Source organism: Ciona robusta, chromosome 6, assembly GCF_009617815.1.
Source record: "Ciona robusta chromosome 6, ASM961781v2".
NCBI lineage: Eukaryota > Metazoa > Chordata > Ascidiacea > Phlebobranchia > Cionidae > Ciona > Ciona robusta.
In genome coordinates this window covers 1256496-1280346 of record NC_143240.1, presented here as the reverse complement: position 1 = coordinate 1280346, position 23851 = coordinate 1256496, and the positions used below count along the sequence as shown (strand labels likewise).

Genomic DNA, 23851 nt, shown 5'->3' with positions numbered 1-23851 from the left:
GTGTGGATAAGCAAAGGACTTTATACAAACATTACGTCATACCATAGAAATCGTAAGTAATTACATTTTTGCGCGCTTTTTTGAGATTTTTTTGTTTTTTTAGCTAAATAATGCATTTATGTTGTAGCTAGGGTAATTTTGTTACAATTTTATTCCACAGACAATAGAGTACCGTTTTTTTTTACCCTCCAAAACGCTTGTTTCGAAGTTTTATGCTAATTATTTTTTTAATGTGAATATAAAAATATTTAGCGAATTTTACAGCCCAAATTTTAGAAACACCTTATACGTAAAATTTTGTTTGCTTGCGGAAATTCAACTTGTATTTAGTTTATTGTGTTTTGACGCATGACCGACTTTGGAAGTTCATTGACGTTGATTAAACAAGTAGCGCTGTCAGCTGCATCATTTCGCTTCGTTCACACTTTTGCTTTTGTTACGTGGCCAGTTTAGAGACAATCAAATCGCTTCCACAGAATACTTCTCTATCGTTTTACTAGAATTCGTATAAAATTGATTGGAAGACGTGTCGAGCTGTCATTAAGCAATAAAGTCTGATTTATTTTTTGTATACCAATGACGTAATGATGTATGACGTAATTTAATTATGACAGGGTAACGCTATTCAAAGTTTACAGTTTAATTAAATCGATTTATTATGAAGGTAGCGCCCTAGTTTGAGTATTCTGTTCTGAAATGGCATAGATAATAAAAGATAACCAATAAAATGAAATTTTAGACCAGAATTTGGATTTTTTTATTAAAAGGTTAGTACTATGTGAGTTATTGTTTGGTTTACAAATTTTCGATTTTTTTCTGACTTTTTTAGGATCCATGTATGTAATTTATACCGGAACCATAATTTGTACCCAAATTACCATTAATACCCTGCTTTTTTAAATTTGAAGTTATTCCATTGATTTAACAACAAAAAGTATGTCATAATTGCTCATTTATGCTGGTGCGATGGAGCTAATTTAGAAGTTATGTGGAACATAAATGTATTTTATACACCTATGTTTTAATTACGTGTTTTCTTGTATTCTTATGCAATTTTACTGAAAGTTATTCATTTTTGCTGGTATTATTAATAACTTTATTTGTCTCTTCGATTACGGTAGCGAAGATTTAGAAATATTTTAAATAAAAAGACAGGATATAGCGATGAAACAACAGTTTTTAAACTCGATTACAGTTAAAAACATATTTACATTAAATTGGAAGAAAATAAGCGTGGTCGCTACACCTAGCAGACAAACAAGCTATTTATGTTTAATTATTATTAAGTTAGTCTATTACATAAAAACAAAGGAAAAATATCAAATGGGCTTTTGACAAATTGGAGTCAAATGGGGCTTATCATACAGATGTGTGACTCAAAATATATACTTGTATTCATAATACATTTTATAAAATTCATTTTTATACTAATAGATCATAAATTTTTTAAATTCAGTTTTTGTGTGTGTTATAGGTCACATAAAGTATGTATGTTGTGTTATATTTTTAAAACTCAATGGACATTTGGAATGTTTTGTTAAATTGTATCCAATGGGCAAATTATGATCGTTAACTCTTATTCTGTAATATTATACATAAAAGGTCTGTTTACTTTTTTAAAGCCTTGCAAACAATAGGCCTATAAAATTATATTATTATCTAAAAAAGTGGAATTCAAAAAGGATAGAACAGCCATTTATTCACACTTCAGAGCTTTTCAATATAAATCTTGTTATATTTAGCTTTTTATCCAATTTACTTTTCCCATTGAAGTCCTTTACGCCGTTGGGTGCAACTTAAAGTCTCCCATAATTGGTTTAAGTCCCAAAGAAGAACTAGTTTTTGTTAGTTTAAAGCCCCTCTAATTTAAACATGAATAGATCTAAAGAACCGTTCTGACCTAAGACCTTATGCTTTGTTCAAGCTACCCACTTGTGTGTGTTGAATGTTAAGGGCCTATCAAGTTACAGTACTCGTGTGTTTAAAATTTACAATCTTTACCACTCGTAACTTGAAATGATGTTGTAATGCTGTACGCCAGTCCTCACTGGAGTGTATATAGTGCCAATCAATGCTTTATTGTTATCTGACAACCACAAATCAATTAGTTATAGATCAGTTTGGCGGGCTTAATTTTAAATTGAATTTGAATTGCAGAATCGATGGGAAAATGATTGATTTCTATATTTTTGAGTTTATTTTAGAATCTATTGAAGCAATTTGCTAAGTTTTATTGCAGTGCGAGGTTAACAGGCATAGAAAAGAAAGTGGTTGAATTGGTTTTGTAAAGTTAAATATAGAAAGTTTAATATTTCAGCTTTTACAGCTTATATTTAATGAAACTGTATATGTATATATAGGCTATGCCTGTGCATATATAAATATAATTAGGTTCTCATTGGGTAGTTTTGTACATAGATTCTTTGTATGGTATTTAATTATAATAAGCCAGAATGTATATTTAGATTAGCTACTCCACGAAATTTGTAAGTTTTTTTAACCAGTTAGCCATTCTCTTTATCTCATTTTACCCCACATTACTTTTACAATAAATATATTCAAACTATATCCGTCTTACCCCACAGTATTTTTTCTCTAAAATTTAAAAATACCTTTCTACTATCAGATATTAAAAATCTTTGTATAAACCTGTATTTTGGCTGCTGTCATTCATCCATTTTTAACTGCAAACATTAGTTAACTTATTCTGATCTGAGTGGATATTTAATGCAGGATCCATGTCATGTCTCGTATGTTTGTCTACCCCTCCCACCTTTAACAATAGAAACATGACCCACAGAGCGCTGCGTACTCCTAAATCTTTGTACCAAAATACCCAAGAGACAGTTCCAATATTTGTGCCTGGAAATGCAAACAAAGTTTAAAATATCGTCTGGAAAGTTAGAGTAGAAAAATATTTGCGTTACTCTGTACTATCAGTCGTAGAACCCATAAATCGTGTTAAGAGAAATCTTTTTTGGGAAAAAGGATAAAAGATACTTCTTTTGTAGATTGATTTATTTTTATATCTGCATTTGATACACCGGTACATAAAAGGATTCTAAGCCTAAAATTACTTCATGTCACTGTCAATATATAAGCACATGTCTTAGAGTTAAGAGTACAGTTTGCAGAGCTAGTGTAGCAGAAACAGTCAATTTGTTCCTAAAAAGTAGTTCTTCATAAAAAAGTTGCAGTTTTATTTTAATTTATTGTTTTATATCAGCTTTAGCAATGGGTGGGTAAAAGTTATACCAATTGTCGTTATAATTATAGTAGGGTGGGGGAAGATTGGACACCTACTGTTTCTATTTCCTTGTCTCATTTAGTAGTAAACAAAGAACATTCAAAAATTATAAAACTGCATCCTCATGACTCTCATAGACTGTTGTTAATTGTTTAAAACACAATCAGGATATTTGAATATTATGTGTTAAAGGTGCCCTGTCTTCTTCTACCCTACTATATATTAATAATATATCATAATAAATTTGGCTCTAGTTGTACATTTACTTTTATTTATAGTCCTTTAATGGCCTACTATTTGTTTGTTTTTTCTCTCTCTCTCTTCCTATATATACGTATAGGAAAGAAATTTTATTAATCTCAATGTGCCTAAAATAAATATATATTTTACTGTATGGTATAGATTGTTGTTGCTTTTTAATGAATATTTTTACTTATTTATAACTTTTGTGTTAATAATTTTACTAACATTGTGATGTTTTTTACAGAGGTCTTGAAATGTTTTTCGGCGTTTGATGTGACAACAACAAGTTTAAATGGCAACCAAACAGCGTATTCCAATTTCTCGGTATGTTAGTTTTATGAGGTTTATTAAAGCACAAATTTTAAGACACTTAGCAGCAATTGTTCCAACTCAGTGGCCACTAATGGGTTGTCCAAATTATCAGCCATACATAAAAATGAAAAACCCCAATAACTGTATTTACCCACTCAGTAACATACATACTAAAAGCTGGCTTAAGGTGTATAACACCCATGTTATACAAGTCGTTTAAAAAAACTTTCTTCAGCTCCAAAATTCCGGGGTTCCAGTCTGCCTCTAGACTACCTCGTACCAAATTCTCTCCTCGCTCGTCACAAGAAGGAAGCCCAAACGAGCCACACGGAGGTGCTATACGTACGAAATACAACACTTTTCCAAAAACAAACAACACCCATTGTGGGGTGCCAGACAATATCGCGTTTTCTGCGAAAAATTTCGACAAAAACGGAAATAAAGATTTCGACAAAAAAATCTCCGGCAACACTGTGAGTGCAATTCTCGGATCCCCCGGCGATTCTTCTGTTGATTTTGAAGATAACTGTGAAGTAGTATCACTGTGTTCTGCTGAGCCATCACCTGTTAAACAAGGTAAGTCTTCTACACCAGGCAACCTTTTTCACTGGAGGGCCGAATACAAAATTTTAAATGACAACGATGGGCACCTAAATTTTTCCAGAAAAACTAGCATCACGAAATGACTTTCCTATGCAGCTTATGTAGTTAAGAAATAAATTTAATGCAGTCCACGTCACACTTGCGCCAGTTTATTAAAAAATTATGACTAATTTGTGACAGTTTATTGAAACTGTGAATAGGTATAAAACTTCTAACATTTAGTTAGACAACGAGGGGGCCGCTGGTTGGACACGCCTCTTCTAGACTAGTCTATATGAAGCGCCTTACACTAAAATTTCGTGTTAGTACAAAAATGCCTAAAAATAGCTATTCAGTGCTGGTGTGAAAACAGCTATTCAGTGCAATTAATCAATTATATATATATATATTTATTAAACAGTATATGACTGTCATGTCTTTTCGAAATTTTGCCATAAGGATATAATCAGCCATATCACACACGTTGTGAAGTCTATAATATAATGTTTTTGCCACCTAGACCCCCACTGAGGCAGTTTAAAGACATCCAATAATACAGTTAATTCTATAATGTTGTGGTCCTGAGGCACTCCCGACACCTGAGGTGTAGATATGTTGCACCAGCATTTTGATTGCTACCGTTTAGACAACCTTTGAAAAAACGCTGCGAAACGAAAAACACAAGAATCTTTTTTTTCAAAATTATTAAATTTTAAAAAATTGTTAGGATCACGGATTTGAAATTCACGGATTCGAAATTCTGTAATGGGCATCCGTAGCTATATTAACTGTATAATATTTTATAAGCAGCATATAATTTTCCCAAGCACATTAGATCTTAAGATGTATAAATTATTTACAAATACTTTTCAATTATGGCAGTTTGAGACACTACCCTACAATCAAACGTAAATGAAATCAGCCATTTGTAATTAATAATGTATGTACTGCACTGTTTTATGTCCGCAATGCTTATTAGTTGCATGCAGACACTGTATTTATGAGTTAGGAAGTCTTAGAGTAGTTTACATTACAAATAACTGATATGTATTTGAATTTAGTGCAGCTATATAGCTTATAATACCATAAAAAAGTATGTATATGTACTTTAATGTACATAATAGTAGGGTGGGGGAAGATAGGACACCTTATCATTCTATTTTCCTGTCTCATTTGTTAGTAAACAAAGAACAATCAAAGAATTATAAAACCGTAACCTAACGACTCCCATAGACTATTGTTAATTTTTTAATACACGACCAGGATATTTGGATATTATGTTCTGAAGGTGTCCCATTTTTCCCCACCCTACTATATATATGTATATATATATTCATTCTTTTATTTTATTAATTTTTTGTAACAGATTGTATTTAAAGCAAATACACTAAAAAAATATTTCATTATAAACCGAAAGTTAGTTTAACAAATTTTAATTTAGCTGTAATTAAGTTTTATGGCTTTACTGTTTGGGTTATTGCCTGTTTTTACCATTACGTTTCACCAAGTATGTGTATTAGTTTAGCAGACTTTAGTATAAGAAAACATAATGAACAAAACAGTCAACTTGTAATAAATTTCGCGAATCTGACCCTGATCTGGTGCTCATACAGTTAAACGATTCTTGTGTAATGAATATTGTAAGGATCTGGTGCTGCGAAAATATACTTATTCGTTGAACAGTTGTTCATGTTATTGGTATTAGTTTTTGCGAGACTTTTTTCCAAACTTTTCTCAATTCTTAATTCACAAATTTATTTTTTTAATCTTTTGAATGAAATCAAATCATACTATATATATATTTACAAATTTTGGACTAAATTTCCTAATTTAAAACCGCAAATTTTTTTTCTAGACCCTTCCAGCCATTCCGAAAGAGAAGAAATAATCAACGGGCATCACTCTGACTTCTGTTTTGACCGAGAAATTGAAAACTCCGTTCAGTTTGAAAACCTTGCGCCCGATCTAATCGCGTTTAAGCGTTTCCAAGAAATAAGTCGCTCTTCTAGCCCAGTAACCTCTATTGTGTCCAGTGAGGGCGAAAGCACAGCACGTGCTCGATTACCTCTTCCATCAGCTGCTGCAAAAAGCCGGCCAAATACAGCTAGAAAACCGCAGTCTCGGCTCGCAACTCGAACTAAAAGTAATTCGCCAAAATTTGGAAAAAATAATTCCCCGAAATTTAGTTCGAAAAATTCGGAGAAAAAAAACGAAAAAAGGGATAAAAGAATTGCTCTCCCAACAAAAGCCACAGCAATTTCACCTTCAAACGCTATGGATTACGTCCGGCAATTAACTGGAAACCGTACAACGACTTTAGAAGTTCAACTAGGGCGTAGGAGGGGCAATAACCCGGCAGATGATGCTAAGACATCGCGGTTCAACTCTGAGAATAAACCGATGCGAAAAATTTCCGCTCCCGCAAAATCTTCGCGAGGAGACGGAAAATGGTCAAATGATCTTGACACGGCAATGAATTTGAACAGAAGATGCTCACAGCCAACGATTGATGAAAATGAAGAGGTAATTGTGTTTTAACTTGCATTAAATGCAGTCATATGCGACTTTTTTTGTGGCATGCACATGCAGTATACAATGGCTCTGCTTGTTTGTATAAATGATCAACAGCAGGGTATTGGCCAGTTTACATTTAGAATTAGGGTGCTAGGTAAACAATGTCGCCCCTGTTTTAAATAGGGTGCCAAATATACACTATTGGCCAATCCTTGCCGAAGTCCTATAACCATGGCATACAATGCTGTAGAACCTCACCCATATAGAATACACTGTCAACTCTGTTTCAAGGGTAATAAGGTTTTTCACATTGTGGGTTATGAACTTCAGGGGTGGCTGACAGTATCCTAATTTTATTCAGTACTGCATATATAGTAGGGTGGGGAAAGACGGATTTTTAGCACTTAATATCCTAACTGTGTTTTAAACAATTATCAACAGTCTATGGGAGTCATGAGGATACGGTTTTATAATTCCTTAAATGTTCTTTGTTTACTACCAAATGGGACGAAAAAATAGAACAAAAAGGCGTCCTATTTTTTCCACCCAACTATATTATAGTTTAAGTTATACATAAAAATGATGGGTTGCAGAGAATTTGGAAGTTTAAAGGGGGTAAAAAAAAGTTTTGGAAACACTGGTATATACTATATTAAATTATGATGTGAGCATTTTCCAAAAAAAAAGATTTTTTTAAACTTGTCTTAAAGCTCTGTACAGCGAAACTAGGAATGGCTCATTAAATCAGAATAACAAAATTTTCAGGTTGTTTCAGCAATGAAACATCGGTTGGAGCGAAAAAAACTTTATCAAGAGAGTCGAAACCGAAGTGACAATCTTGTAAAATCAAAGTGAGAATGATTTTCAGTTGTTTTTATTTTTATCTCAGCTGAAAGTATGTTTAATTCATGTAGTTTGTTAACGCAATCATTTTTAACTATTTATAATTATTTGGGAAATAATTTTTTGTTTGTTTTTTGTTGATTTACTTACTGTTTTTAATTGAGTTTTATATGGTTTTGCTAATTTATTTCTGATTTAAAATACAAAAGTGAATTATGCAGCAACATAAAACACTAACTAGGAAAATATGTGAAGTAAAATTGTAAAAATCAGCACAACATACTTTTTTAAATAAATCAAGTATTTAAACAGTAAAAACCTACAAGATTACATAACAGCATTAAGGTGGCTGTACACAGTATCCGGAATTCGTCCGTTTTGTTTGTTTTGTCCGGATTTCTCTGCCGCATGCGAAACTCGGTAATGGGTTTGCATACGACTTCGCAGGCAAATTCGCACGCCGGATACTGTGTACAGCCACCTTTAGTTTAAAATTCGTGGTGCTACCACATCTAATGTGGTGCCACTCTTATATAGTAGGGTGGGGCAAGGTGGGACACCTTTAGCACGTAATATCCAAATATCTTGATCGTGTTTTAAACAATCAACAATGATCTCGTGTCTTGGTGATACGGTTTTATAATTCTTTGAATGTTCTTTGTTTACTACCAAATGGGACGAGAAAATAGAATGATAAGGTGTCCCATCTTTCCCACCCTACCATACATTATTCAAGCTTTCAATAATTTAAATCAGTGATGAACTAAGCGAAAGGTATCGAAGAATTAATCGCCGATTTTCCGCTGATGAATTTAACAAACATACAAGTGCAATACAACGAGGGTGAGGTTTCAATTATTTGTTTTATATTTTTTGTTTTGTCTTTACTTGTAATTGCTTAATGTTTTAATAAATTTATTGTGTTTTTTGTTTTAATTTTGCCGTAGACAAAAGTTGAAAAAAGTTTTTTTTTATTATTATTTTTTTAGTTGTAATTGCTTAACGTTTTAAATAATTTGATTGTGTTTTGTGGTTTTAATTTTGCCGTTTTTTATGTTTTAAATAACACTTTCTAAAAAAAACATTTTTTTTTCAAAATATGAAAAAAAAATATATATATATATATTTTTTTTCAATTTTTGTATATATATATATATATATATAACTAAAAACATTCAACTTAAAAATTGGATTTTCTTGAAATTCCAAATGAAATTCTTGTTTCACAAAGTTGCATGAATAACAGTTTGTCGAAATTAACACGCAACATACAACAAACGCAAACAAATATAAACAAACTAGTTAAACTCACACAGTGCTGTAATTTTAACTAGAACAGTGCTCTTAACTGTTGTATAAACAAAATGCTTAACTTCAAATAATGATTAACGTGATTTAATAATAATGGTATAATACGTTACCAGTTGCTAGTTAAACTTTAGTGATTTAATTAAAATATGATTTATAATCTGAGTTATATGGTTATATGACACCCATAAAGCTTTGTTTTTTAATATGTAGTGTTAAAGTATATGATTTATGATAAATGTATGTAATACTATACACATAGTTAAATCCCACGGACAGTAAGCCTATATTGAATGTATGGCTGATAATTTGGACAACCCATTAGTGACCACTAGGTTGGAGCAATTGCCGTTAAGTGTCTTGCCCAAGAACACATACCCCCACAATGGTAGCAGTGACGAGCCTTGAACCCATTACCTCTGGGTTAGGGGCAGTAGTGTACATGTAGGCGCCAAAGTTTTATAAACACAGGGGGGGGCATGGATATTTAAACACACAATCCTGTGAAACAAATCTAACTTACTGGTTGTAATGTTTACTAATTAATAAAGGATTTTTTTTACACAAAAAATATAATTATGACAAAAAAAACTTCTGATTTATCTTCTAGAGCAAAGATATCATCTCCCGCATCCACAAATGCTAACAAAAGTCCCAAGATCGCTCGTCCCGTAATCCGACCTCCCCGGAAAAGGAACAACCATCCTCCAGGATCAAACAGCATCCAGTCCGACAGTGAGGATGATTCCGAAGCTCTTCCGGATGAAAAGTCCCCTCCAGAGGAGAGGGAAGATCAAAATAATGAAGAAGAGACAAAGACACAAGTTGGGAGGCGAGGGAGCGTTCCTGTGACGACTATGACAGCCGCTAGGGGGCGTATGAGAAGAAGAGCATCTTCTCATGAAACAGGGAACCCGCATAAAGTAAGTTTGGGGTGTATTTAGGAATTTATTTAAGGGGAGGAGTTTCCAAGCGACAACAGACAAAAACCTAATGAAAGTAAAAAATGAAGCATTCTGATCAGTGTCTAAAAACAGTCGCTTTTTTGTTTAAAACTACACAGGTCTGCTCCAGGCAGCCAATAATTCAAGTATCACAATCAGGAATTTTGGATATTATATCATATGCTAAAGGTGTCCCGTCTACCCCACCCTACTATATACATTTTTCACTACATTAATCAATATAGAACACCCTATATTAAGTTTAAACTTTCCTGACCACTCATTTACTACAGAGAGCAGTCTCCGGCACCAGCATAGAAAGCGGTTACAACACGATGACCCCATGTGACCACGAGGCAGGTGACAACCTGGGTCTCGATATAAAACTCCGTCAAGAAAGATTGAGACAGAGCGAGAGATACCGGGAAATTTTGGAGAACCCCGAAATTATCACTTTTGGCCAATGGAGGGTGTAAGTTTTTTAATTTTAAATGAATGAAATTTATTTCGTTTCTTCCGTTAAACTGTGGAAGGACAGTTTCACTTTTAAGAGCATAATCTTTTTTTGCGGTATTATTTTTACAGTTTTTAGTCAGTAATAGCACCATAAAGTATCAGAAATTATATCATAAGCATGACTTTAACAGTATTGCGCTAAAATAAGCTAACATAAACAAAAAGACAAAGTATTCTGAAATGACCACATTATTTAATGAAGTTAAACAACTGAGTGTGACTGTATTTTGACAATGTCAGCCCAGATTTTTAGTAATCTTAAAAATGTAACACATGCTTAACTCTTTTAACTACTCTTTCTTGATTTCTTTTTCTCTCTTCCTCTCTCTCTCTCTCTCTCTCTCTTCTTCAACTCTCTCTCTCCTCCCTGCTCCTCCCACTCTCACTAATCCTCATTCCTCTCTACAGTAAACAAGAGGGAAACTATGCTCCTGAAGAAATGTACGGAGCCACTGAGCGAACTCGCATCAGATCTTCCACCGACAGCGACGCTCGTTCCCCCACTAGAGGGACGAAACCCCTCATTGAAGAAAATGGTTTTGGTGATTGTGATGTCATAAATGGGAATGTTAACAACAATGGAGCAGTCATTACTAAGTCACATGGTGTCAACAATCAAGGTTTGTTTTTGTGCTTGTCGGATTCGTTTGTTTTTATGCTTGTAGTCGTATTTTGTGTTAGAATTTGCTTGTTTTTATGTTTTGTTTGTGTTAAATTTTGCTTGTTTTTATATTTGTTAGATATTTGTGCCGTTTTTGTTCTTGTCAGATTATGTGTGTCGTTTTTGTGCTTGTTAGATTATGTCCGTTTATTTTTAGGATCGATAGTTTTTTGTTCTGGATTTGTTTGTTTTTTATATAAATTAATAATACATTGAGACCTTGTATACTACTTCTTAATGCTTAATTTATTTATTATTTGATTATTTCAGACAACAGCAGTGGTTCAGACACTGATAGTTCCCATGACACTTATAATGCTGATGAAGAACAGAGTCTTAGTGTTTTTGACGTAAGTTTTCCCCTGTAAAAAATATGGTCATACACCCCAGGTCTCAGGTGTGCCTCACTGAAGACCTAACCCTCATAAAACAGTATAGACTGGGACCAATAGGCCTACACCCCAGGTCTCAGGTGTACCTCACTAAAGACCTCACCCTCATAGAATAAAACAACCTTGCCCCAATAAGTCTACATCCCAGGTCTCAGGTGTACCTCACTGAAGACCTCACCCTCATAGAATAAAACAACCTTGCCCCAATAAGTCTACACCCCAGGTCTCAAGTGTACCTCACTAAAGACCTCACCCACATAGAATAAAACAACCTTGCCCCAATAACCCTACACCCCAGGTGTTAGGTGTACCTCACTGAAGACCTAACCCTCATAGAACAGAAGAGACTGGGACCAATAGGCCCACAACCCAGGCCTCAGGTGTGCCTTTCTGAAGACCTCACCCTCATAGAATAAAACAGCCTTGCCCCAGTAAGCCTAAAACCCAAGTCTCAGGTGTGCCTCACTGAAGACCTCACCCACATAGAATAAAACAACCTTGCCCCAATAAGCCTACACCCCAGGTCTCAGGTGTGCTTCACTAAAAACCAACTTATTATATTCCAGGACCTCCCTAGCTTAAACAGTACCGCTATGATGGCTGATTACTCTGTATCCTTATGTAGCAATGCTTCAGATCTCCCAGCAGTGGATACATCAGAACATGGTAAAATACTTGTATTTAAACATATAGTAGGGTGGGGGGAAGATGGGACATCTTTTCATTCTATTCCTGTCCCATTTGGTACCAAACAAAGAATATTTAAAGAAATATAAAACTGTGTCCTCACGACCCCTAAAGACCGTTGTTAATTGTTTAAAACACGATCAGGATATTTGAATATTATGTGCTAAAGGTGTCCTGTCTCTCCCCACAGTACTATATGAGAATAAATATTTAAAGCTAGTTTTTCTGTATAACACTTATTAATCTAACGCTGAGGATGGTTAAAGTTGGTTAACAGAAACTGCACCATTCTCAGTGTTAGATGAGACATCTTAATAATTATAAAACTCCAACAGAAGAGACACCGTCTCCTATTACCCCAACACCAGCTCCAAAAGCTCCAAACAAAACTATCAACAAGCTTTTGAAAGGAGGTACATTGTGGTTAAATACTATTATAAAAAAATCTTTTTTTTCAATATTGTATTAAAATATTTTTTGTCTTTTTTTTCATGTTGTACTCAATTTTTTTAATTTTTTTTAAGCGATATTAGTATAGCTTGGGTCTAGGCTAGAGGATATGGGTTTAATTTCCATGCTGCTGCTATTGTGGGCGTATGTGTCCTTGGGCAAGACAATTAATGACAATTGCTCCAACCCAGTGGTCACTAATGGGTTGTCCAAATTATCAGCAATACAAAAAAATAAAACTTCACAAAAAAAAATTGAAAAAGTTCACAAAAATAATATTCACCCACAAAGTAACATACATGGTAACTCATAGGCAGGCACAAGGTGTATGAAACAGAACACCCGTGTTATAACGAGTGTCATTGCCCCGCCATACAAGGTAAACAAGTTACATTCATTAATTCATATAATATGAATACAAATAATTTTTTTATATTTATTCTTAGTAAAATGGTTCGTGTTTTATTCTTTTTATCGTCCCATTAGGTAGTAAACAAATAATATTTACGGAATATAAAACAGTATCCTCATGATTTTAAAAAAGTGTGTTAATTGTTAAAAGCACGATGGAATATGAGCTTTTTAAAAACATGAAGAGCCTTAAACCAGGTATTTATTTATTATTTTTATTAATTCATAATAACCTTTATGACATCACAGGGTTGAACGGAATCGTTGATTCCCCCTTTTTCAGTCGTCCGTATCAACAATCAAGTCCTTTACGAGAACGAGGTAATTTAATTACCTGGGCGAGTCTAGAACTCAGAACCCCTAGAGTGTGAAAACAATCGTTTTAATACAAATAAAATATTAGGTAGAAAGAAGTTCTACAATAAACAATACAAACCAAAAAATGTGATATATTTGCAAGTATTGTTAAACTATACCTAATGTACTGTTTTTATTACCGTAAATGTATTGTTTTCCATATCACAGTTAGTTCGTAACATTTAGTTCGTAAGTTAGTTCGGTCTTAAACTACTTTTATGCTATTTAATTTATGATCATATATATATATTTAATTTTATGTTAAATTTTTTTTTTAAATCCTATTTTTACTTTAGTTGCCAGTGACGATATGAGCAAGTCCTCTGCTGCCTCCGGTGTTGATTTAGCCGAGAGAATGGAGGAAATGTTAGTAGAGCATAAGATCGTGCGTGACGCGCTTGAACAGCTTTATAAAAGTCTTGACAAAGAAGAACGCCAAAAAGAAAAGTAAGAATTCTATTTTTAGGTAATTGGGGGGCACCAAAAAAAACTTTTTCGTGCATTTTTTCCTTAATTCTTAATAATTATTTCTTTGTTTTCTAAAAATGTAAAAAAAAATTTTAAAAAAAATTATGCATAAAAAATCTGTCGGCCTTAAAAACAAACTTACACCTAACAGTACCGAGCATTGAACCTGGTATCCTTTGGTTTCAATGCAAGCACCTAACCACTAAACCACGCCACAGAACCAAAACTTGTGTTCATAAAATAAATAATAATATCTGATCAACAAAAAAAAATTTTTTTTTAGATTTTTTTTTAAATTTTTTTTTCGCTTGCAACTTATTTTCTTGGTTTTGTCTAACTACTGAGCCATGGTTAAAGACAATATATACAGTAGTATTTCTATTTATTTCTTTTTTATTTGAACAAATTATTTTCAGGTTAGAAACAGAAAATCGAAAACTGTGGCAGCAAAATGTCGATATGACGAAAGAAGTTATTCGGCTGACTAAACTATTGGTATGTGATGTCATAACTAATTAACTAATATATATGTATATAGTAGGGTGGGGGAAGATGGGACACCTTTAGCACATAATATCCAAATATCCTGATCGTGTTTTAAACAATTAACAACGCTCTTTTAAAGTTTCGTGAATCGTGAATAAGGTTTCATAATTCTTTAAATGTTCTTTGTTTACTACAAAATGGGACGATAAAATAGAAGGAAAATATGTTCCATCTTCCCCCACCCTACTATATATATATTGTAATGTCATAATTTATGTATTTTTATCATTATCATAATTTGTCCGGCGCTGTGGCAAAGTGGTTAGCGTGTCTGCCTGTAACCCAGAGGTAATGGGTTCAAGGCTCGTCGCTGCTACCATTGTGTGCGTATGTGTCCTTGGGCAAGACATTAACGTCAATTATTCCAACCCAGTGGTCACTAATGGGTTGTCTATATTGTCAGCCATATATAAAAAAATCCGAGAAAATTATTACCCACAAAGTAAAATACATTGTAACTCGTAAGCTGGCACGAGGTGTATGAAACGGAACATCTGTGTTATAACGGCTGTCGTTTTCCGGCCACGCAAGGATAAAATAAGTTGCATTCAGTCATAATAAAGTAATATTTCTTATTATAATGAAGTATTTTACCATTTTCATATTATCAAAATTATTGTTATTGTAATAAAATTAAATTTACAGGATTCTAAACAAGAAACAAATCGCCATGAAGCAAAACAACTAACAAAAGTAAGAAAAATGTATTTGGTTGGGGCAAAATGGGACATTTTCACTCTTTTTTTTGTCCCATTTTGTAGTAAACAAAGAAAATTCAAAGAATTATTAAACCGTATTCTTACGATTTTAGAAATGCGTTGTTAATTATCAAAAACACAATTTAAATTATGGAATTTATTTAAAACATGCCGAGCCTTAAACCCTGTATCTTCTGATTTAAAAAAAATGTTTATTTACAGGGTTTAACAAAAAGCAAAGAAAGTCAAACTGACCCATACTTGATGAAAAATACGTGGTATAAAACTGAACTAAGGTTAGTGTATGATGTCATAACTGGGTATATGATGTCATAATGAGGTGTATGATGTCATAACTAGGTTATTATGTCACAAAATTTGAAAATTTAAATTAAAAACATTTTTAATTACTTTTAAATTTTAAATGATTTTTTTATTTAAAATTTTTTTAGGTAAAAAACAAAACATTTTATATTGTTTTAATTTATAAAAAAAAGTATATTTTTATTAAGCAAAAAAAAAGTAATTTTTAAATTGTTTTAATTTATTTAGTTTTTGTCTATCGTGGCCATAGGTAAGGTTTATGTTGTATTAATGTATATCTCATGTTGTATGTAATATATAGTAATTGTGTTATAATTCTTTGTAATTTTTGGTTGAAGTAATTGAAATATAAGTAGCTTTAAATGTGCTAAAAGCATGAATTTGTAATCTAAATATTGTATAGTAGGGTGGGTGAAGATGGGACACTCTTTGATTACATTTTCTTGTCCCATTTGGTTGTAAACAAAGAACATTTAAAGAAATATAAAACCGTATCCTCACAACTCCTATAGACCGTTGTTAATTGTTTAAAACACGATCAAGATATTTGGATATTATGTGCTAAAGGTGTCCCATCTTCTCCCACTCTACTGTATATTTCTTTATAAGGGTTTTTGTGAATAGGCAAACTCAGGCCCAAATTTCTGGTCCTAGTGCATACTTGCTTTACTCTAGGACCTCATCTATAAAGAATAATAGAATATAAATTTTGACAAAGTGATCTGTTCTATTCTACATGGGTGAGGTCCTGCAGTTTTCTGAGCCTTATTTTAAAACTTAATAGAATATAAATTTTGACAAAGTACTCTGTTCTATTCTATGTGGGTGTCGCAATTTTTGGGCCTTATTTTAAAAATTAAGAAATAAACAAATTAATTTACTATAAATATGACCTACAGATACAAATTGTTCCAATATAAATAGGACCATACATTTACTAACGCAGGCTATTCAACTATATTCATGTCGCACACACAAGGTATAACTGTAGCTAAATGGTGATAGAAGCTTTTTGCAGCATTTTTATAAAAAAAAATGATCAAAACTTTGATCATTTTTTGCAGCCAGCAGTAATTTTAACACCATAGCATTATTTTATGCAAAAAAATTATTTTATTTTTTTTAAATTTTAGTCCAAAAATTTTTGGATTTGTTTAAAAAAAAGTTTATTCTTTAATAAACTGCTGTAATTAATTTTTTTGTAATATAATTGCTGTAATGGCCAACTCTCGTTTATATTTTAGGTTTCATGGCATGCCATGCTGTAGGACCTCATACATATAGAATAAATTAAACATTAATTGCATACAGTGGCAATTATAACTGATTAACAGTCATTATAATGTCATTTGCTTTTTGTTATATGATAAGTTATATTTCCAAAACATGTTGTCGTGGGGCAAGATGGGATATTTCGAGGCCCTATACATTTATATAATTTTTAAATATTCTTTGTTTATTACCAAATGGGACGTTAAACTAAAAAAACGTGTCCCATCTTACCCCACTATATGTCCATAGGCGCCAAACTTTTTAAAATGCAGGGGAGGCAAGAATAGTTAGACGCGCATTTCTGGAAAAAGTAATATAACTTTTGCATTTCTGTAAAAAAAATAATAAGTAATATAACTTTAATATAACTTTTAAAAAGTAATACAAAAAAATATGACTTTTTGGGACAAATCATTACTGATTAATGGAGTGCATAAATTCCACAGCCTGTCTACCCTGCCACCCCAGGTTTGGTGCCTATTTATATGCCATGTGCTGTCATATGTGTGTCTTGTGTATTGTAAAAACCATTTAGTGTCTATTACATCATAATGTATATTGTGATGTCATTGGAGTCTTATTTTCACACAGGTCCGTGGAAGGGGAAATAAAAGAAGCAGCTGACCATTTGAAAGAGGTTTGTTGCTCCAATAGTTGTGAAAATAATATCTGTTGAAGACACCCATGTTATAACTTGACAGTGAGCATGAGGTGTATGAATACACCATGTGTGTCTGGTGTATAAGAAGATACCCATGTTATAATTTGACAGCGAGCATGGGGTGTACGAAAACACCATGTGTGTCTGGTGTATAAGAAGACACCTATGTTATAACTTGACAGTGAGCATGAGGTGTATGAATACACCATGTGTGTCTGGTGTATAAGAAGACGCTTATGTTATAACTTGATAGTGAGCATGAGGTGTATGAATACACCATGTGTGTCTGGTGTATAAGACACCCATGTTATAACTCAACAGTAAGCATGAGGTGTATGAATACAGCATGTGTGTCTGGTGTATAAGAAGACACCCATGTTATAACTCAACAGTAAGCATGAGGTGTATGAATACACCATGTGTGTCTGGTGTATAAGAAGACACCCATGTTATAACTCAACAGTAAGCATGAGGTGTATGAATACACCATGTGTGTCTGGTGTAGAAGACACCCATGTTATAACTCAACAGTAAGCATGAGGTGTATGAATACACCATGTGTGTCTGGTGTATAAGAAGACACCCATGTTATAACTCAACAGTAAGCATGAGGTGTATGAATACACCATGTGTGTCTGGTGTAGAAGACACCCATGTTATAACTCGCCATCGAGCAGGAGGTGTATAAATACAACATGTGTGTTTGGTGTATAAGAAGACCCCTATATTATAACTGAACAGTAAGCATAAGGTATATAAATATTACTCTCAGGTTAAAGCACTGAAAGAAAATTTCAACCAAAAAATCGACGCAGCAGAGCAAAAACTTACCCAATTGTTAAAAAAAGTTGATTCTGAAGTCAAACACGGAAACAGTGACCCCACATAACCCCTAACGCGACCTACAGTAACCTTAATTCCTCATATTTAATTAAAGCTTTATAATTTTACAGAATTATTAAAAAATCGGTTTTATTTCACAATTTTCAGTGTTGCTCTTTTTTTCGTGTTGCCATTTCCTGTACTTTTTCCGAATACTCATTGGTAAAAAGCAATGAGTTTTGCATTGAGCAACACTGTTTCTGTGATTTCTATGTTCGTCGCATAGTACGTTCTAAAAACCGTAGTAATTTTTGATTATCGAAGTTTTTCTTCAATATGGGTACAGTTTCGTCACTGTCGCAAAACAAGGTACATACTATTTTGCTGTGACGTTACAACAATACGCAATATATAAAGCAACTGTCAAAGGTACTGGGTTCAAATCTCACTGAAGTACAGTAGAATGGACATGTTTTGATTCTCTTTTTGTCCCATTAAGTAGTAGACAAAGAATATTTACAGAATTATCTAAACGTAGCCCTGCTACTCTAAAAGAGCGTTGTTAGTTGTTCAAAAAACGACAGAAATGACGCGATTTAGTTGCTAAGGTATCTTTTACTACAGTATTATATAGTAGTAGGGTGGGGTAAGATGAGACCCCTTTAGATTCTATTTTCTTGTCCCATTTGAATGTAAACCAAGATTTAGAAATCCGTATCATTACTCTTCCATAGAGCATAAAGCTGCCGTTTTGTCTAAAGGTAATATAGTTTCAATTTTCATTAAAGTATGTGAATGACATTCACGACAACGAAGAACAAGAGAATTGACAAAAGCAAAATAACGGTAGTAACAGTAAAACAACAGTTGTTAAAGCACGCTTATTGATAAAAAAGAAAAAAATAATGTTTAAGATAAGAGGCGTGACCGTTACACCATACAGACGATACAACGTAAAAATTGCGTAAATAACATCTAATTAAATCTATTAAAGTTCTAATTGAAAGGAACGTGTGCTTAAGTAGTATAGTACAACGGATGGTGAATGTAAAGTCCTTGGTTAAAATATTTAAAAGTAATTTCTCTGACCCAGTTGTCCATACTTTCAGCCATACATAAAGAAATACCCACTCAGTTACATATATCCAGTAACTAGTAGCCTAAGGCTCGTCGCTGCTATTGTAGGCGTATGTGTCCTACTTAACGACAATTACTCGAACCCAGTGGTCAGTAATGGCCAAATTATGAGCCACAAATACAAAATACTTACCCACAAAGTAACATACATGGTAACTCGTAAGCTGACACCAGGTGTACGAAACAGAACATTCGTGTTATAATGACTGTCGTTTTCCAGCCACGCAAGGATAAAGTTGCATGCATTTAAGTAGCCGCGAGTTGTGTGAAGCAGAACACCCGTGTTATTAGGTCTTGCTGCCCTCCTACCTTAACTGTTTTAAAAAAACAATCGCTAATTAGAAATTTTTGAACGAACAGTTACTCTGCCAATAGCCGAGATGTAGGCCGTATTCTGCCTTAAAACAGGAAACGAAATCCTCAGGAATTCGTGCAGTAATTATTTAAAACGCAGACCGTTTTTCGCACGGTGTGTACACCGCATGCAGCATTATTGTTGTGTAAGCGTGTAGACCAGTTGGAAATTTAAAGAGATTAGAATACCAACAAATTGTCAGAACGTGTAGATTAGTTTATAGTGAAGCTATATATATATATAGTGTTTAAAATGCATTAACACAGGCAAGTATATGTCGTTATGTGCATATTATAGTATATTATGATACCATAAAGTTTAGTATATGTAGGTTATAACTCATAGTATGGGTGGGGAAGAATGGGACACCGTATCATCATTTTCTAGTAAGGTGGGGCAAGATGGGACACCATTTTATTTGATTTTCTCGTCCCATTTTGTAGTAAACAAAGAATAATAAAAGAATTATAAAACCGTATCCTCTCAACTACCATAGACCGTTTTTAATTGTTTAAAATACGATCAGGATATTTGGATATTATGTGCTAAAAGTGTCCCATCGTACTCCACAGTACTATATATTGTGTATTATAATGGTCCCTTAAATAAATTATTTGCCTTCTTTACAGAAGAATTTCCTCAACAAAATTACTATAACGTTAATCATTTATCACGACCAGTATTCCCCTAAATGTAAATCCAAGTTACAATTCATAGAAATCGTTTAAATATTAACTTAAAGTAAATTAGCACAGGCTTGAAAAGTATTTCGTCCCATATTTATCTATATATGTTTATCGAAGGCGTAACTGGTCTGGTTCTACGAAAACGTAACCAATAAAAATCAAGTTCAACCACTAATGGTAATTGAGAAATATATAGTAGGGTGGGGGAAGTTGGGACACATTTTAACCCTATTTTCTCGTCCTGTGGTAGTAAACAAGGAACTTTCAAAGAATTATAAAACCATATGCTCAAGACTCCCATAGACCATTGTTAACTGTTTAAAACACGATCAAGATATTCGGATATTATGCGGCGAAGATGTCCCATGTTCCCCCATCCCACTATATTTTGCCTAAATGGCATCATAAAGGTGGCTGTACACAGTATCCGGAATTCGTCCGTTTTGTCTGTTTTGTCCGGATTTCGCTGCCGCATGCGGAACTCGGTAATGGGTTTGCATAAGACCTCGCACGCCGGATACTGTGTACAGCCACCTTAAGTCTTTTTTTTTAAATAGATAAGCGTAACTAGTATGATATATTCGCTCAATACACAATCACAAGGGTGTAATTTTTTCTGTTAAGCGATATATAGTACTGCGGGGTAAGATAGGACACCTTTAGCACATAATATCCAAATATCCTGATCGTATTTTAAACAATTAACAACGGTCTATGGGAGTCGTAAGGAAACCGTTTTATAATTCTTTGAATGTTCTTTGTTTACTAAAAAATAAAACGAGAAAATAGAATGAAAATGTGTCCCATTTTCCCCCACTCTACCACATACTATTTTACGGAAACAATATCTTTTCAGTAGCACTTCACTAAACAGTTTCGGCTGCAGTGAGTTTAAAACTCGTTTGAAGGTTTTCAGAAACGTATTCGCTGCCGCTTTAATAATATAACAACATAACAATTAATTTTTTTTAAATATTTTTTATTCATGAATAGTATTATAGCACCGCACATACCACTAACAATTTACAACGCTACTTTAGAGTCGTAAGGATACAGGTATATATAGTAGGGTGGGGGAAGATGGGACACTTTTTCGTTAAGTATTCTCTTTCCATTTGGTAGTAAACAAAGAACATTCAATGAATTATAAAACCGTATCCTTACGACTTCCACAGACCGTTGTTAATTGTTTAAAACACGATCAGGCTATTTGGATATTATGTATTAAAGGTGTCCCATCTCCCCCCACCCTACTATAATTATACAAATATTCCTTGTTTACTAATAAATGGAACACGAAAATTAATTGTGTCCCATTCTACCCTATGTGACGTATAAATACATCGTGCATTACCAGTTACCACGTATGCAATTTTGTGATACCCTTTTTTTCACACGCTTTTAAATACATAAATAGCATTAGCGGTAAACAAGCGCTACTGACACAATAAATAGCCATCTTATGACGATCCAAATTACATCAATAACCAGCGAAAAGTACCATGCAAATTGACAGTAGTTAGTGACAACTATTACCATCAGCATAATATTAACAACGCTTAAAGCACCTGTGTATTTAAACACATTAAACAATTTATGGTACACAATTTTCGTTTTGTCTTTTAACGGCTTCTGCATTCTACCAACAATCATAGATATCGCTGTATAAGCTATCATTGCGTCAATGACTAGCCCGAAAACTCCCGCCGAGCGTTGAAACATGACGTCATAATTTCGTCTTTTACTGATGACGTAACATATATTGGCTATGACGTAGGTGGCTCCAAACATAATTGGAACACACCAGGTGACTTCTTTTTTTAGTTTCTTCGCACCCAACCCCATACATAGAGATAATATAAACACCCGAAAGGTGGCGCTGTTGAAAACATCCATCACTGCAGCGGTGGCGTTCATTATGACGTCAGAATAGCCGTACACGTCATGTTGCACGTAAACCAGACACCAAAATAGGTGACAAACTATTTCCAAAGTAATCAGACAGATAAGAAAACCGAAAATCCCGCTAACGTCCTTTTGCGACCTCACTAGCAAACACAACGTCAGAGCAAATACGGATGCGCTCAGAATTCGGGATTGGCAAGCCTTAATTTCGTAGTTGTTAAGATACCCGTTGTATCCTCGCATTGTAATATCAACTTTAATTTCTTTTTCTCCGATAGTTTGCACCGCCATAATTATATAATACCTTCCTGTAAACGGAGTTGTAAAAGTGTCCATGTTCTTTTGCTTTTTTTCTTGGCTTTCGAACTTTAATTTTGTGATGACGTCATCTGTGGTGACGTCACGGCACTTCATAGCGTCATCGGGGTACCACGTCGCGTTGAAAACTTGGCAAGCTTTGTAGTTTTCAAAGGATTTGTGAAACCATTCGTTTTCGTACAGATTTTCAAAGGGGAGTTTTAAGCTGAGACAAAGAACATAGTTTAGCTCGATGCAACGAAACGCCTTATATACGTGTCCTTGGGCAAGATACTTAACGTAAATCCAAACTCCATCAACCCAGTGGGCCATTAGAAGTAAATTGAAAATTGTCAATACATTCTTCGTCATGTTTTTTATAAAAAAAACAAACAAAGTAACATACGTGGTAACTCTTAAGCGGGCACAGGGTGTATGAACATCCGTGTTATATAACGACTGTCGTTTCCCGCCACGCGAGGATGAAACAAATTACTTTTATGCATTCATTCACAGTAACCACGGTAAAGTGCACACCTAAACTAGTTGTAAAGTTGGGGGTAAAATTAACAACTTACTCTCCAAAGCACTCGGAGCCCAAAATCCGAACCCACATATTTTCCCCACAATTTAATTTCGTATTGATTGCAATAGTAGAGCCAGCGTCCAAGACTTTTTGGTGAAGATATATTTCAGAGGAACTAAATCTTGCGGTTGTTATTGAATCATCCAGCGGCTGGAAGCCAAAGGCAACCATAGCTTCAAGAATAAGTATCACAAATACCCTAAACATGCTGTATCTCATCTGAAAATACAAAATAAATTATATAGTAGAGTGGGGGAGATGGGACACCTTTAGCAAATAATATCCAAATATTCTTATTGTGTTTTAAAGAACTAACAACGGTATAATGGAGTCTTAAGGTTACGCTTTTATATTTTTTTAATGTTCTTTGTTTGCTACCAAATGGGACGAGAAAATAGAACGAAAAGGTGTCCCATCTTCCCCCACTCTATACTATATAGTATCGTATAGGGCAGTAGTTAGCGTGCCTGCTTCTAGAATTTATGTTAAAAAGCTCATCGTTGCTACCAGTGTGGGCGTGCGTGTCCTTAAGCACTTAACGGCAATTGCTTCAACCCAGTGGTCATTAATGGGCTGTCTAAGTTGTCTGCTATACAGAAAGAACAGTTCTCACAAAAATTCGTAAGC

General features: G+C 33.9%; 2 protein-coding genes across 9 annotated transcripts; one reads left to right on the top strand and one right to left on the bottom strand.

Annotated features, from left to right (window-relative positions):
* Positions 1-451: 451 nt before the first annotated feature.
* Positions 452-18731, top strand: LOC149734719 (uncharacterized). 8 transcript variants are annotated; one of them, XM_089880140.1, is made up of 20 exons: positions 458-767; positions 3735-3814; positions 4038-4378; positions 6240-6907; positions 7664-7749; positions 8498-8584; positions 9660-9972; positions 10287-10465; positions 10918-11129; positions 11441-11520; positions 12129-12228; positions 12585-12662; positions 13360-13431; positions 13764-13914; positions 14352-14430; positions 15127-15174; positions 15402-15475; positions 16450-16482; positions 17367-17412; positions 18209-18690. In XM_089880140.1, exons 2-20 carry the CDS (start codon positions 3783-3785, stop codon positions 18323-18325), a joined length of 2796 nt encoding a protein of 931 aa, XP_089736266.1. In that variant the 5' UTR covers positions 458-767; positions 3735-3782; the 3' UTR covers positions 18326-18690. The 8 variants fall into 8 exon arrangements, with proteins under 8 accessions (XP_089736272.1, XP_089736269.1, XP_089736266.1 ...); XM_089880147.1 differs by lacking the exon at positions 16450-16482 and adding an exon at positions 15732-15753 and having other exon boundaries at positions 462-767; XM_089880141.1 differs by lacking the exon at positions 458-767 and adding an exon at positions 2820-3238.
* Positions 18533-23470, bottom strand: LOC149734718 (uncharacterized). Its single transcript, XM_089880159.1, has 2 exons — positions 23217-23470; positions 18533-22864 (listed from the first exon to the last, which is right to left on the bottom strand). Exons 1-2 carry the CDS (start codon positions 23441-23443, stop codon positions 21856-21858), a joined length of 1236 nt encoding a protein of 411 aa, XP_089736285.1. The 5' UTR covers positions 23444-23470; the 3' UTR covers positions 18533-21855.
* Between the last annotated feature and the right edge of the window lie 381 nt (positions 23471-23851).

Excerpts from the sequence above, each read along its gene's own strand:
- LOC149734719 (XM_089880140.1), top strand. The coding sequence starts at position 3,783 with ATGGCAACCAAACAGCGTATTCCAATTTCTCG. Across the intron at positions 3,815-4,037 it reads CAGCGTATTCCAATTTCTCG|CTCCAAAATTCCGGGGTTCC; the intron begins GTATGTTAGTTT and ends AACTTTCTTCAG. Across the intron at positions 14,431-15,126 it reads TTCGGCTGACTAAACTATTG|GATTCTAAACAAGAAACAAA; the intron begins GTATGTGATGTC and ends TTAAATTTACAG.
- LOC149734718 (XM_089880159.1), bottom strand. The coding sequence starts at position 23,443 with ATGAGATACAGCATGTTTAGGGTATTTGTGATACTTATTCTTGAAGCT. Across the intron at positions 22,865-23,216 it reads GGCTCCGAGTGCTTTGGAGA|CTTAAAACTCCCCTTTGAAA; the intron begins GTAAGTTGTTAA and ends TCTTTGTCTCAG.